The 14,580-nt window shown below is 49.1% G+C and overlaps 1 protein-coding gene across 2 annotated transcripts in view; it reads left to right on the top strand.

Annotated features, from left to right (window-relative positions):
- SART3 (spliceosome associated factor 3, U4/U6 recycling protein) overlaps positions 1–14,580 on the top strand; it is a 41,407-nt gene that overhangs the window by 23,810 nt on the left and 3,017 nt on the right. For both annotated transcript variants that reach the window (XM_070385969.1, XM_005909636.3), the window contains exons 7-16: positions 633–788; positions 1,474–1,612; positions 2,094–2,201; positions 2,892–2,969; positions 3,317–3,375; positions 4,290–4,399; positions 10,248–10,360; positions 11,263–11,339; positions 11,945–12,113; positions 13,913–14,367. In XM_070385969.1, coding sequence (XP_070242070.1) covers positions 633–788; positions 1,474–1,612; positions 2,094–2,201; positions 2,892–2,969; positions 3,317–3,375; positions 4,290–4,399; positions 10,248–10,360; positions 11,263–11,339; positions 11,945–12,113; positions 13,913–14,367 — 1,464 coding nt within the window. The remainder of the gene's footprint in view (positions 1–632; positions 789–1,473; positions 1,613–2,093; positions 2,202–2,891; positions 2,970–3,316; positions 3,376–4,289; positions 4,400–10,247; positions 10,361–11,262; positions 11,340–11,944; positions 12,114–13,912; positions 14,368–14,580) is intronic.

Below are 14,580 nucleotides of genomic sequence, written 5' to 3'. Positions count from 1 at the left end.
CACTGTTTCACAAAGAGCCTCATTCATGAAAGCCTTGGCCAGCTGAGTTTTGTTTTGACCATCAGCAGAGTGGCTGAGGAGAGAATAAATTGAATAAGAGGATTTTGTCTAAAAAGAATTTGACTGTACGTCTTTGGATCAGTACACATTGATCATATATTATCTCTTCTGTCTCCTGCGTGTACCTGTACTCTGGCAGGAGCTGATACTTGGAACGACAAACGTGAAATGACCCAGGGTACCAAGTCACTCTGGTGTGGTTGCATTCACCCCACTCAGTAGGCCAAGAAAGTGGTATCTGTTTTGGAACATGGCTAGCAGTGGTCATTGGCCATGTATTTCTCTTTCATGCAATTACTGGTTGAAGGGTGGTTTCAATTCTCTGTGATCTAGGAGTAGACTTAGAAAAGGAATTATGGAGCCTCTGTAACTCTTGCCACGAGGTGGCACTTTGGACTCAAATTCTGTCCGTCAGACTTATAGATCCGATGTGCGGAGGTTCTGAGAGTGGGGATTGGTGATCCTTACCTTTCTGTGGCCATTCTCGCCATGGTTTACTATGGACATGTGTGTGCTCTCTGACAGTGTCACGTAGCCCATTGCAACTTCACTGCCATTCTCCTTTGCCCCAGCTGCAAGCTGAAGCACCCAGGCTGGCCGAGTATCAAGCGTACATCGATTTTGAGATGAAAATTGGCGACCCCGCCCGCATTCAGTTGATCTTTGAGCGCGCCCTGGTTGAGAACTGCCTTGTTCCAGACTTATGGATCCGTTACAGTCAGTACCTAGTAAGATAACCTACCTGTTCTAATCTCACTTTATTTTTACCAATTTAGGTTCTACTTAAAATCAGAAAGAGCGCCAGGAGTTGGCGGTGTGCTGCCCCTCTCTGCTTGATTCACTAAGGAAGTGTTCTCGTGTTTTATTTTATACTGATGACTAACTGAAAAAAAGTTGGCATAGTCTTACTATCGAGGACTTTACAACAGATTAATTTTTCTTTTAACATGTTATTATGGAAAAATTAAATACATATAGACAGATTAGTAAAATGAAATGACAAATACCCATCACCCATCTTCAACACTTAACTAATGGCACTAGTCTAATTTGGTCTGTAATCTTAACTATTTTTATCTGTTTCCTTACCTATTCCCCCCTTCCATGTTATTCTGAAGCAAATCTAGAGATCCCATTTTGATGGTAACTGTTTCAGTTCATGTGTATTAAGAGGTTTGACTCAGGATCTCAACTAAGTCCATACGTTAGGACTGGTTGATGTCTCTTAAAGCTCTTTGATCTGTAGGTTTTTCTGTACCTCTGTTCTCCCCTCAAACCCCTGGCGGTTTCTTTGTTGAAGACACCAGTCATGTTAAGGAAATTTCTTTTATTGGTTGGTTTTGCTGAGAGTGTCTGTGAATGGTGACGTCTGAATGAAACTTTCTCTGCTGACCCTGGCATTCTTTATCATAGGACCGGCAGCTGAAAGTAAAGGACTTGGTTTTGTCTGCGCACAGTCGCGCTGTTCGAAACTGCCCGTGGACGGTTGCCCTGTGGAGTCGGTACCTCCTGGCCCTGGAGAGACATGGAGTTGAACACCGAGTGATTTCGGGTGCGGATTGTTTTTGTGGGAAGATGTCTAAGCTTTTTGTCCCAAGTCAAGAACGTTGGGCTGTGACAGAGTCATTAACTCAGCCTTCCCCGGGGGTTTATTTTGGAATATTTGGTGTTAGTGACAAAAAGGGCTCTAAGTGAGAGATAAACTAGTTGTATTTTTGACTTCTTAAAACCTTTTAATGTTTTACTAGTCATGATTTTCCTGGGAGTCGTCGGCTTTTCTCCAGCCCAGTTGACCTGGAGCACTTTCCCGCAGGGCCCCCTGTGGGACTTGCCCTTTCTGCAGAACACAGTTTGTGCACCACTGTGGTAGCCTTTCTTCTGAATATTTCTCTAGCTCATTTTACTTCGTTGCATCCCGTTATTACTGTTAGCCATATAAGTATTTTATAAGAGGCTTTTATAATGATCTCGATAATTTTATATTAGCTTCTTTTTGAATTGACAACAAATCCTGGCCTTTTCTTCAACTCTAGTGACCTTTGAGAAAGCTCTCAGCGCTGGCTTCATTCAGGCCACCGACTATGTGGAGATCTGGCAGGCATACCTTGATTACCTGAGGAGAAGGGTCGACTTCAAACAAGGTATTAAAGTTCCCGTGTTTCCTGTTGGAACTGAGCTGTTTCTTCGCTTGTCTTTTGGTGGGATGAGGCAGTGGCCCAGGTACCTCACGACGGGGCAAGCGGTGCAGACCAGCCTCTGGTGGACGTTGTAGCCGCTTCAGTCTGTAGGGAGTCACGCCGCAGATGCTAAAGGGAGAGAGGAATGGTCCTTACCTTTTACGCTGGCCCCTGCCAACCTCTTCAGCCTCTTTTCTCCCTTCTGTGTGCCCTGAATAGTTTTTTACGTGGGACAGCTGTGTTCCCTTTAAGTCATTGACCCTCCACCTCATGGGATCCCTTGCCTTCCTCCCTCCCGGAAAAAAAAATAAAGAGCAACCAGAGCCCCGCCGTGCTCCCACCCGCCGCCCCACTGGTGCTTGTTACGCATGCAGGTGGATTTTGGTTCTTTTGCCGGCTCGGGGAAGACCCTTCTGCTCTGGCCCCACGTGGCTCCCTGGCCCCTTTGTCTTTGCACCGTCTGTGACGTGCTCTGTCTTGGGTCTGCCTGCCTCCCCCACCCCACCCACCGTGTGTGATTAGGGCAGGAACGGGCAGTGTTGTATTTGGCGTCTCCGGCGTGAGCCCAGGGGGTGTCAGTGTGGGATTGGAGAGCACTTAGAAGACGTGGTATGTGATGTCCGAGAGTCGAACCTGCCCTGTGCTTTCTCACAGACTCGAGTAAAGAGCTGGAGGAGCTGCGATCTGCGTTTGCCCGCGCCCTGGAGTACCTGAAGCAGGAGGTGGAGGAGCGTAAGTGCATTCTCCTGCCCTGCCTGCCTGTGCTTCCTCTTCTGGTCGTGGGGCCTTTTCATACCAAGGCGGTTTGCCTCTCCGCTATTCTCTTTGCTTTTAATGTTTATTCATTTGCCTGTGTTGGATCTTAGTTGTAACACGTTGTGTTGCATGACGTGTTGAGTCCACAACAGACTCTAGTTGTGGACCTCGGGCTTAGATGCCCTGAAGCATGTGGGATCTTAGTTCCGCAACCAGGGATCGAACCCATGTCCACTGCGTTGCAAGGTGGATTCATAACCACTGGACCAGCAGGGAGAAGTCCCTCGGTTACTTTCTAATTTTGTCTACTACTCTTCTTGAAGGTTTCAGTGAAAGTGGAGATCCGAGCTGCCTCATCATGCAGAACTGGGCTCGGATCGAGGTAAATGTTTTCACAGACCTGTCAGTTTCACCCACCTCTGCGGGACCTTTGTCCCATAGCGTGGCTGAAGCTGAGTCGGGGTCCCAGATGACCACCTAGGCTCTGCAGGGCTCTGCGTTGTTTACCTCGCTCGACACGTGTTTGTTGGTGTCTGGGGGCATCCGGGCTCCCAGCCAGGTTGCGCAGCAGCTGTCTGCGTTCCAGGTGCTCACTCGTGTGTTACTTCTCTCCCGCTCTGGAGCCCAGTGATGAGCGTGTTCTAGGCGTGAGCAGTTTGCCAGGCCTTTCACTGTGGGCTGGGGATGAAATAAACCCTGTCCCTGTGCTAGAAAGACTTGAAACTTAATGTGGAAGACAGATGATAGTTAGTGGATATGATGAGTTGAATATTATTGCTGGATCGTGGACCCCACGGTGAGTCAGACGTGGACTCTGCCCCTGTGTCCTGTTCTCTGAGGGGAGTCCGGTGTCGGGTTGTTGGTGGATGGGATGGTTGTGCTGAAACCACATTAAGGATGCAGCAGCCGAGGCGCAGAGGTTAAGGGCAGCGTCGGCTCCTGGTGGTCTTTTTGTCCTTGCCTTGGCCTTCGGATGAAACACTTAGAGTTAAGGCTTGATAAAAATAAAATCAGATGCCTGGCCAGCACTGTCCTCCATGCCTGTGTGCTCGCTCGTGTGGTTCTCGGGGTGAACATGGGCAGACAGCCTGAGGCTTGACGCTGTAGAAAGGCCGGGTCCCTGGGCCAGGCTGTTACCCGGGGGGGCGGGCGGGGCGCCTGGCAGTATCTGAGCGGCTGAGTAGCACGGATTTGGGGTGGGAGGTTTTCAGCACAGTGTCTGAAGTGTGTTTTGTAACGGGTGTTGACGTCGTCAGGCCCGAGTCCTTTCCTAACTTGGTCTGTTCATGCGTTCAGGCTCGACTCTGCAACAACATGCAGAAAGCGCGAGAGCTCTGGGACAGCATCATGACCAGAGGGAACGCTAAGTTCGCCAACATGTGGCTCGAGTATTACAACCTGGAGAGGTAACAGCCCGGGGTGAGGGGAGGCGCTTATCAGGTGTGACCGGCCTCGGCGCTGGTGCTCGAACCCCGCCCATACAGCTCAGACTGCTGCTCACAGGGCGCTGCTCCCTTTATGGTCCTGTCTCTAGTGCCTCGGCTTATTGGGCAGGGCTCTAGAGAACCACACGTGATGTTCTGTGCCTGGGCTCTTCTTATGGCCATGTGTTACTGGCCACTTATTTTGGTTTGTTTTGATTTGGGGACATGAATATTTTATTTGACTTCTTGGGGAGCTGTATTTTTTTTCATGTTTGCTTTGTCTATAATAGTTAAAAATACTGAAAAGCAAAGAGAAAAAAACCCCCACATTTTCTGCAGTGTCAGACCCACATAAAACCACTGTTTGCTAATGGTTTGGGTATGTTTTTGAGACTTTTCCTGTGCTTAAATTTTTAAGAAATGGTGATGTAATTACAGTATACATATTCTAAATCTCTAAAATTATTTTAAATGATATTTATAACATGAGGGAAGATATAAAGAATATGATCAGCTTTTTAATTCAGTGTATCTTGGATGGTGGTGGTGTTCCGTTGCCAAGTGTTTAGTCGTCTCACTCTTTGAGACCCCATGGACTGTAGCATGCCAGGCTTCCCTGTCCACGACCACCTCCCGCAGTTTGTCCAAGTTCATGTCCATTGAATCCGTGATGCCATCTAACCGTCTCATTCTCTGTTGCCCCCTTCTCCTTCTGCTTTCAGTCTTTTCCAGCATCAGGGGCTTTTCCAATGAGTCAGCTGTTTGCATCAGGTAAAAGTATTGGAGCTTCAGCTTCAGTCCTTCCAAAAAGAATTCAGTGTCGACCTCCTTTAAGATTGACTGGTTTGATCTCTTTGCTTTCCAAGGGTCTCTCAAGAGTCTTCTCCAGCACCACAGTTCAAAAGCATCAATTTTTTGGTGCTCTGTCTTCTTTATTGTCCAGCTCTTACATCCGTACATGACTACGAAAAGACCATAGTCTTGACTGTTTTTAATTTTTCGGCGAAGTGATGAGTTTGCTCTGTAACACACTGTCTAGGTTTGTCATACCTTTCCTGCCAGGAAGCTGCTGCTTCTCATTTCATGGCTGTAGTCACCATCTGCAGTGATCTTCTTTCAGAGCCCAAGAAGAGGGAATCTGTCACTGCTTCCTTTTTCCCCCCTCTGTTTGCCATGAAGTGTTGGGACCAGATGCCATGACCTTAGTTTTTTTTTAATAACTGAGTTTCAAGCCGGCCTTTTCACTCTCCTTCTTCAGCCTTATCAAAAGGATCTTTAGTTCTTCCTCTTCTCTTTCTGCCATTAGAATGGTATCATCTGCATCTGAGGTTGTTGATGTTTCTCCCAGCAGTCTTGATTCCAGCTTGTAACTCGGTCTGGGCTGGCACTTATCATGATGTGCTCTGTGTATAAGTTAGATAAACAGGGTGACAGTAAACTGTCCTGTACTCCTTTCTCAATCCTGAACCAGTTCCTGATTCTGAACCAGAACCCTTGTTCCATAGAGGGTTTTAAATTCTAACTGATTCTTCTTGGCTTGTATACAGGTTTCTCAGGAGACAGGTAAGATGGTTTGGTATTCCCATCTCTTTAAGAGTTTTCCATAGTTTGTTATAATCCACAAGTCAAAGGCTTTAGCATAATCAGTGAAACAAGAGGTAGATGTTTTTCTGGAATTCCCTTGCTTTCTCTGATCTAGTCAATGTTGACAATTTGATCTCTGGTTCTTCTGCCTTTTGTAAACCCAGCTTGAACATCTGAAAGTTCTCAGTTCACATAATGCTGAGGCCTAGCTTGGAGGATTTTGAGTGTAACCTTACTAGCATGGGAAGTGAGTACAATTGTCCGGTTTGAACATTCTTTAGTACTGATCTGTTGGGAATTGGGATGAGGGTTGGCCTTTTCCAGTCCTGAGGCCAGCTGGGTCTTCCAAATTTGCTGACATATTGAGTGTAGCTAATAGAATCATCTCTTAGGATTCTAAATAGCTCTTCTGGAATTCCATCACCTCCTCTAGCTTTATTGACGGCAGTACTTCCCAAGGCCCACTTTGCTTCACACTCCACAACGTCTGGCTCTAAGTGAGAGCCTGTACCATTGTGGTTATCTGGGTCATTAAGATCTTTTTGTACAGTTCTTCTGTGTATTCTTTCCATCTCTTCTTCATCGCTTCTACTTCTGTTAGGTCTTCACCATTTCTGTCCTTTATTGTGTCCATCTTTGGATGAAATGGTCTTTTGATATTTCCAGTTTTCTTGAGGAGATCTCTGGTCTTACCCTTTGTGTTTCTCTCTTCTTCTTTGCACTGTTCTCTCAGGAAGGCCTTCTTGGGTCTCCTTGCTATTCCCGGAAGCTCTGCGTTTAGTTGGGTGTAATTTCCCTTTCTCCCTTGCTTTTCGCTTCTCTTCTTTCCTTGGCTACTTGTAAAGCCTCCTCAGACAACCACTTTGCCTTCTTGCATTTCTTTTTCTTCGGGATGGTTTTATTGTTGCCTCTGTACAATATTGTGGACCTCGTCCATGGTTCTTCAGGCAGTGTGTTTACTATATCGGATTCCTTGAATCTGTCATCACCTCCACTGTGTATTCATTTGTGTTTTATTGTTTAGTTGCTTAGTTGTGTCCAACTCTTTGTGACCCCCCCCCATGGACTGCAGCCCTCTAGGCTCCTCTGTCCGTGGGCATTTTCCAGGCAAGAATACTGGAGTGGGTTACCATGCCCCCCTTCAGGGGATCTTTCCAAACCAGGGATCGAACCCAGGTATCCGGCATTACAGGTGGATTCTTTACCAGCTGAGCTACCAGGGAAGCTCAAGGGATTCATAGGGGATTTGATTTAAGTCATACCTCACTGGCCAGTGGTTTCCCCACTTTCTTTAGTTTAAGTTTGAGTTTTTCTCTGAGGAGCTGATGATCTGAGTCACAATCAGCTCTAGGACTTGTCTTTGCTGACTATATACAGCTTTTACATCTTTGGCTACAAAGAGTGTAATCAGTCTCATTTTGGTATTGACCATTTGGTGATGTCCGTGTGTAAAGTCATGTCTTGTGTTGCTGAAAAAGGGTGTTTGCTATGACCAATGTGTTTTCTTGGTGGATTTCTGTTAATCTTTGCCCTGCTTCATTTTGTACTCCAACACCAAACTTGCCTATTACTCCAGGTATCTCTTGACTTCCTACTTTTTGCATTCCAATCCCATATGATGAATAGGTCATCTTTTTTTGGTGTTAGTTCTAGGACATCTTCTAGGTCTTCATAGAACTGATCATCTTCAGCTTCCTTGGCACTGGTGGTTCAGACATAGACTTGGATTACTGTGATGTTGAATGGTTTGCCTTAGAAACAAACTGAGGTCTGTCGCTTTTAAGGTTGCATCCAAGTATGGCATTTCAGATGCTTTTTGATTGTGAGAGCTACTCCATTTCTTCTATGTATTCTTGCCCACAGTAGTAGATATAATGGTCATCTGAGTTAAATTCACTCCTTTCCATCCATTTTAGTTCACTGATTCCTAAGATGTCGATGTTTACTCTTGCCGTCTCCTGCTTGACCACGTCCAATTTGCCTTGATGCGCAGACCTAACATTCCAGGTTCCCATGCAGTGTTGTTCTTTACAGCATCAGATTTTACTTTGATCACCAGACACGTCCACAGCTGAGCGCCGTCTCCGCTTTGGCCCGGCCGCTTCATTCTTTCCGGAGCTGTTAGTAGCTGTCCTTCACTCTTCCCCAGCAGCATGTTGGACCCCTCCTGACCTGGGGGGCTCATCTTTCCGTGTCATGTCTCTTTTCCTTTTACACAGTTCATGGGGTTCTCGTGGCAGGTATCCTGGGGTGGTTTGCCACTCCCTCCTCCAGTGTATCACGCTTTGTCAGAACTCTCCACTATGATCGCCCCGTCTTGGGTGGGCCTACATGTCATGGCTTGTAGCTTCACTGAGTTACACAAGCCCTTTGCCACGAGAAGGCAGGTGATCCTTGAAGGGGTATCTTGGGTATTGCATGTCACTAAACTTATTTTTTTTCTGTTTTGAATATTTTGCCCCTCCCCAATTTAAAAAAATAATATGTGCTCAAGTTAAAATAGAACATTTACAGAATGTGAGATAGAAAGTTACTTAAAATCCTTCCCCAGAGGTGACCACAATTAAAGCTTGTTGAGTATTGTACTAGATCAGTGGTTCTCAAATGTTTTGGTCTCAGGTCCACCTCAAGAGCTTTTGTTTATGTGAGGTATATTTATTAACATTTACCATATTAGAAAATGAAACTGAAAAATTAAAAAAAAAACCCAAAACCTATTCATTTAAAATTCACTGTGAAGACATTTAACAAAAATAACGTATTTTTATAAGAAAGGACTGCTTTCCAGACTCCAAAGTAACATAGTGAGAAAGTGGCCTGGTTTTATACTTTTTACAAACTCTCTAATCTGGCTCAGTAGCAGACAGCTGGATTCCCCTGTCTGGTTCTGCACCCTCTCTGTGGCGACGTTTTCATTGGAGACTATGAGACTGTTCTGTTAACACCCAGTGGTGTGTCTTGCACCGAGCAGACCTCTTTACCCACGCAGGATTCCGTGACATGCCTTGTGTGTGGAACATGCTGAGCCATCAAGTACTGCAGCTCTTCTAAATACTGATGCATCTCATTATCCCATTTGTTTGTATCTGCACTGATCTTCACAGAAAGGGCTTTAAAGTAGGAGGCTGTCAGACTCACAGTGGCAGATGCAGGTTTTCCAAGTTCTGATTTTCACTTGAAAGCCCCAGTTTTATCAGTCAACAAAAACTCTTAAGAGGTTTTTCTGGAAGTGACAGCCTCACTTCATTAATTTTTGAAAACGTCTGCCAAATACACACGTCTGAGTCACTGTAGTTTTTGTCACTCAACTGTCCTCTCAAGTGAAAATAATGTCCCATGAAAAAAAAGGAAGCAGTTCAGCTTGCAGCTCAGACAGTAACCTGAGATTTCTTTGCTCCAAGCCCTGCACTTGGGTATGAAGAGGTGCTTGATGTGTGCTTTCCGTTTGTCACCCAGAATATCACCAAGATGGCACTGTCTTAATTTGTGCCAAGGGCCACTGTAGCTGTGGCATCCTCAGTCCAAATGTCAGCACAGTGAAAAAGTCCAATAAGTATGTCGGTGTATAAATGAAAGTAGTTTTGACTTTGCAGGCCTCCTGGAAGGGTCTTGGAGACCCTTAGCTGTCCATGGATCATACTTTGAGAACTGTTGCCCTAAATTTTTTCTTAGTGTCCTAATGTGTATTTACAGTGTTTATGTATGTTTATAAAAACTTTTTAAACAGGAGAATATAGTGTTTTATAACGGTTGGGATGAACAGAATATTGTTTTGTAACTATTGTGTCGAGCAGCATCTCATTTCACGTCAGTGTGGGAAGACTTGTGTGACCCTGGGCACGAAACCTGCTAGTCGCTGTGTTGGTGGCTTTCCCCTCAAGGGGGTGACATCCTAGAATCTCTCTGGGGACTTTGCCCTGTCGCCCCAGCTCTTGGGTCTTTCCACACACCTTGCACATGCAAAAGCAGAAGGCCTGGCTGTGGACCGCTGTTCCCAGGTGCCTCTTGCACCAGCACTGGCTTCTGAGGGAAAGAGTGGTTTAGAAGAAAGCCTTCACTTTTGACTAGGGAGCTTTCTGAGACAAGGAGGAAGCATTAAAACTATTGGCACGAAGAGCGCGGTGTCTCCTCGGCGCTGAAGGTGACGCTAGGCTTTGCTGCCATGGTGTTAGCTGTGTGAGGTGCCCCCCCCCACCGTGTCTTCTGCTGGGTCCCTGTGGCCCCAACTCTGTGTTTTCCATCCCAGGGCCCATGGGGACACGCAGCACTGCAGGAAGGCTCTGCACCGGGCCGTCCAGTGTACCAGCGACTACCCGGAGCACGTCTGTGAGGTGTTGCTCACCATGGAGAGGACAGAAGGTGGGGACCTCGGTGCTGCCTCGGGCTCGGGGCTTGTCCCTGAGGCCAGTGTGGTCTCAGGGCAGTAGGCGTAAGGACACATGTGTTTACCAGCCCGCCCCAGGGGCCTCTGCGATGAGACCATCGTGCGGTGCTTGCCACTGAGAGGGGAGTCCCGCTGCCTTTCTCACACTGCACGTGCAGAGGGGCCCGTGGCGGGGCTCTAGCACAGGCCTCTCGGGCATGGGGGCGCTGCTGTCGTGTGCGGCTTCACTGGGCCCACTCTTCCCGCTGGGTACCAGGAACGCTCTTCCCACCCCCAGTCCAGACGAGCAGAACCGTCTCTGGACGTTGCCAAGGGCTCCCTTGGATCAGCAGAGCCTGTGTTCCAGCACAGCGCGGCGAGGCCCACGGCGAGACTGCTCTCTGATCACGTGTGCCTCCCTGGTGAATTTCAGAGCCTCCGTATACAGTTTCCACAGGCATTAGTCTGGATTTTGGGTACTAAGAGTCCCTTAGAACTGGAAATAGACACCTAAACAGCAGCATCAGTAAGAAAAACACCCCAGTATTTATCATCTGAGGAGCTCTTAAAATCTTTTGATCTCAGTACAAACGTTTTGTACCTTTTGCATTAGAATGTTTTCAATAATCTTTGCCACAGAGAGCTTATAATAGAACCTAGTCTGGTTTTCAAGTCTCTTTTCTAAAAGAGAAGGTGATGTAAACACGCCTGGAAGAACTATTTGAGTTCTGAAACTTGGAACCTGTGCAAATGAGATCTTAAAATGGAAAACCGATTCTCCAGGTGCTACTGCTGATGAAGAGCTCTCTTCCAGAGGTGTGGGGAAATTAAGACAATCTATGTTTTTATATCCTTTAAAATCCAGAGAAGTGAAACTTTGCTTCTCCTTCCTCTCAAGGTACTTTAGAAGACTGGGATATAGCTGTTCAGAAAACCGAAACGCGACTAGCTCGAGTCAACGAGCAGAGAATTAAGGTAACGATGCTCTTTGTTTCAAGTCTTTGAACCTCTGAAAGCTTTTTTTTTTTAATTTCTTATTGGAGTATAGTGGGTTTAAAATTCTGATAGTAATTCTGACTGTGTTTGGTATGAATGGTCCTTGTTAAAACCTTTGGGGTCATCCTCTAAGAAGTGTATTTTATTCAGTGTGTTAACTATGAGATTGGTGTTTAAGACTATGTTTTTTTTTAGATTGGCTTAAAATGTTAGCCCCAATAGTAAATCCTTTAGGTAGTGGAGTACTTAAAGGTTACTGAAATAGACGAAGAAGATAAAAAAGGAGCCTGACTGACATAGCCTAGTGGTTGGCGCGTGAGCGCCCCCAGATGACTCAGGGCCCGTTTTATAGATGTTTTCCTTTTTACTGGTAAGTCATTCCTGGGGATCTTGGGAGACATAATATAGACTTGAGATGCAGCTCCCTAAGGGCCTGAAAAGGTGGGACTTAGCACCCCCCCAGCCCACCCTTCCTGGTCTCCTGGGGGTGGCCGACCTTCTGGTGTGCTCACCTCTGCCGTCACAAGTCAGTGGACTTCGTGTAGCGGCCACATCCACTGACGCACCGTGTCCTGGCCTTCCAGGCTGCAGAGAAGGAAGCAGCCCTTGCCCAGCAAGAGGAAGAAAAGGTGGAGCAACGGAAGAGGGCTCGGGCCGAGAAGAAAGCGTTGAAGAAGAAGCAAAAGACCAGAGGGGCGGACAAGCACAGAGCCGACGAGGACGATGAAAAGGAGTGGGGCGACGATGAGGAAGGTAGCATCTGGCAGGACTTTCATACCTGGAACATCCTAGACTTCCAGACAGGGTGCCGAACAGCACAGAGAATTTCTTTCTGGAACCATTTGAGGATAAGGTCCCGGAGGGCTTCCCTGGTGGCTCAGACCATAAAGAATTCCCCTGTCAGTGCGGGAGGCGCTGGTTTGGTCCCTGGGTCAGGAAGATCCCTGGGGAAGGAAATGGCAACCTACTCCAGTATCTTGCCTGGAGAACCCTGTGGACAGAGGAGCCTGGCGGGCTACAGTCCATGGGGTGGCACAGAGTGGGACACAGTAGAGCAAGTAACATACGCGAAGTGCCCGCCGCCTTCCCTGTCACTGCCTCCCTTCCACGCGGTGGCGCCCCCCTGCCCTGCTCGGCTCCCAGGCCTGCCCCAGGCGCCACCCCTGCCGGCGTGCCGTCCCCCACTGTCCCCTTCCTGAGCGGCGCCTGCCTTCTCCCCCGCTGCGGACTTTGCCTCCCCGCCTCACCAGGTGTGGACGTTTCTGTACCCCCAATCCCTGGCACCTGGCTGCTGCCCTGCTCTGCGCCTATACTGTGCCACCCCCCCACTTGACTCCCCCTTGGTGGTTTGAGTTGTAGAATTTTCTGGACTGTGTTTCTGTCACCCCTGCCATTTCACGTGTGGGCAGGTGTGGGTCAGATTTATTTCATCAAACTCAGTCAAGGTAAAGAGTGGTCTCTAGATGCTAAAGGAGGCTCAGCATTTTCCAAGTGCAGAGCTATCAGCCAGAGTCAAAAGTGATGGAGTCATTGTTCATTTCTTGGGGCCTTCAGAAATGATCGTGGGTAGCTCACTGCCCTTTCGGGGTCCTGGTGTAGCAGGGGAAGGCACAGGGGACCTGTGACCGCAGTGACATGTCATGGGGACTCGGGGAGCTGTGGGTGAGAGTCATGGTGGAGGCTGGGGAAAGCACTAGGGGCCAGTGGGCTGCCCAAAACGGTGAGGTGGCGCCCCTGTGGGGCAGTGGCACTGCACCTGGGCATCAGGGGAGGGCGAGTGAGTGTCCAGAGAGAGGGGGAGAGGGGGCCGGGGCCTGCAGAGCACAGTGTGGCCCGCTGTTCTCTGCAGCCTTGGGCCTGACCCTGGTCGGGGCAGGGTGCTGGGGTCGGTGAGGCAGGCCAGCACGCCCACCAGTGGTCTCTAATGCAGAGTGCTGAGGGCAGGCCCCACCTGGAGGGCATTGGGGAACTGACAGAAAGGTCTGGCAACAGGCGGCCCATGCTGCTTGGTTTCAGTCTTGTCCCCCTGGCAGCACTGGGGAGTGTTGATTGGAGTAGAGTGGTGTTGTGAAGCTCTGTGGAAGGACATGGGACAGTCATGAATGTGGGGAGGAGCTAGCTCTCTGTACCACTTCCAGGGTGGCCCAGGGAGTATGCACTTCCGGGTCACTGAGGTGCTTGTTTACGCGTGCCCCTGGGCTCCATCCTCCTCTCTGCCCTGGGCTTTCTGGGAGGGGTCCTAGGGATTTGCCGGGACAGTGTGGAGACCCCCAACCTCTATCTCTTGTATGGTTGAGCATGGACGATGAGCATTTAGGATGTCACTTGCACCTGAGTTGTCCCCTCCCCTGGATGTCACTGGGGCCTGGCAAGGAGTGGGATGTGCCTGGAGGGTCGGGAGAGACCTGCCAGAAGGTTGGGGGCATGCACCCTGGCGTCTGCATGGGTCCAGGCGTCTGGTGGGGAGAGCTGTCTCCCTGCTTGGTGTGCCCTGGCTCAGCTCAGTGCCAGGAGACCGTTACCTAACCATCCTTTGCCCTGATGACCCACAGAGCAGCCCTCCAAGCGCAGGAGGGTGGAGAATAGCGTTCCTCCTGCCGGGGAAGCGGAGCCGGGCTCCGAAGCAGACCTTTCCGGGAGCAGCGCCCCCGCGGCCACGGAGCCCCCCTCGGAGCTGAAGGAGGTGCGGGGGGGTGCCCGGCGGAGGGATGTGCCCAAGGTGCCGCACGACAGCAGCAAGGACGGCGTCACCGTCTTCGTCAGCAACCTGCCCTACGGGCTGGGGGAGCCGGCCGCCACGCTCCGGCCGCTCTTCGAGGCCTGTGGGGATGTGGTTGAGGTGCGCCCCATCTTCAGTAACCGCGGTGACTTCCGCGGCTACTGCTACGTGGAGTTCAGAGAGGAGGCGGCGGCCCTGCAGGCGCTCCAGTTGGACCGGCAGAGTGTCGAGGGCCGGCCCATGTTCGTCTCCCCCTGTGTGGACAAGAGCAAAAACCCTGACTTCAAGGTTGGTTTGGGGGGTAAGCCTGCCTTTCCATAGGTTGCAGTGGGACAGACTAAATGCTCTTTGCTGCAGCCTCCCGTCTTTAGAATCTAAGTGGAACGTTTGTTCGGAGTGAAATGCCTGAATTAACTGGGTCCGTTCAGAACTGGTTCGCTGAGGTCTCTACGCGGGGCTGGTCACTGAGCTGCTGGTGTTGACAAGTGATGGTAGCAGTAG

This window comes from Bos mutus, chromosome 17 (genome assembly GCF_027580195.1).
Source record: "Bos mutus isolate GX-2022 chromosome 17, NWIPB_WYAK_1.1, whole genome shotgun sequence".
Lineage (NCBI taxonomy): Eukaryota > Metazoa > Chordata > Mammalia > Artiodactyla > Bovidae > Bos > Bos mutus.
The sequence above is the reverse complement of the archived record's forward strand: the minus strand, read 5'-3'. Positions and strand labels throughout refer to the sequence as shown.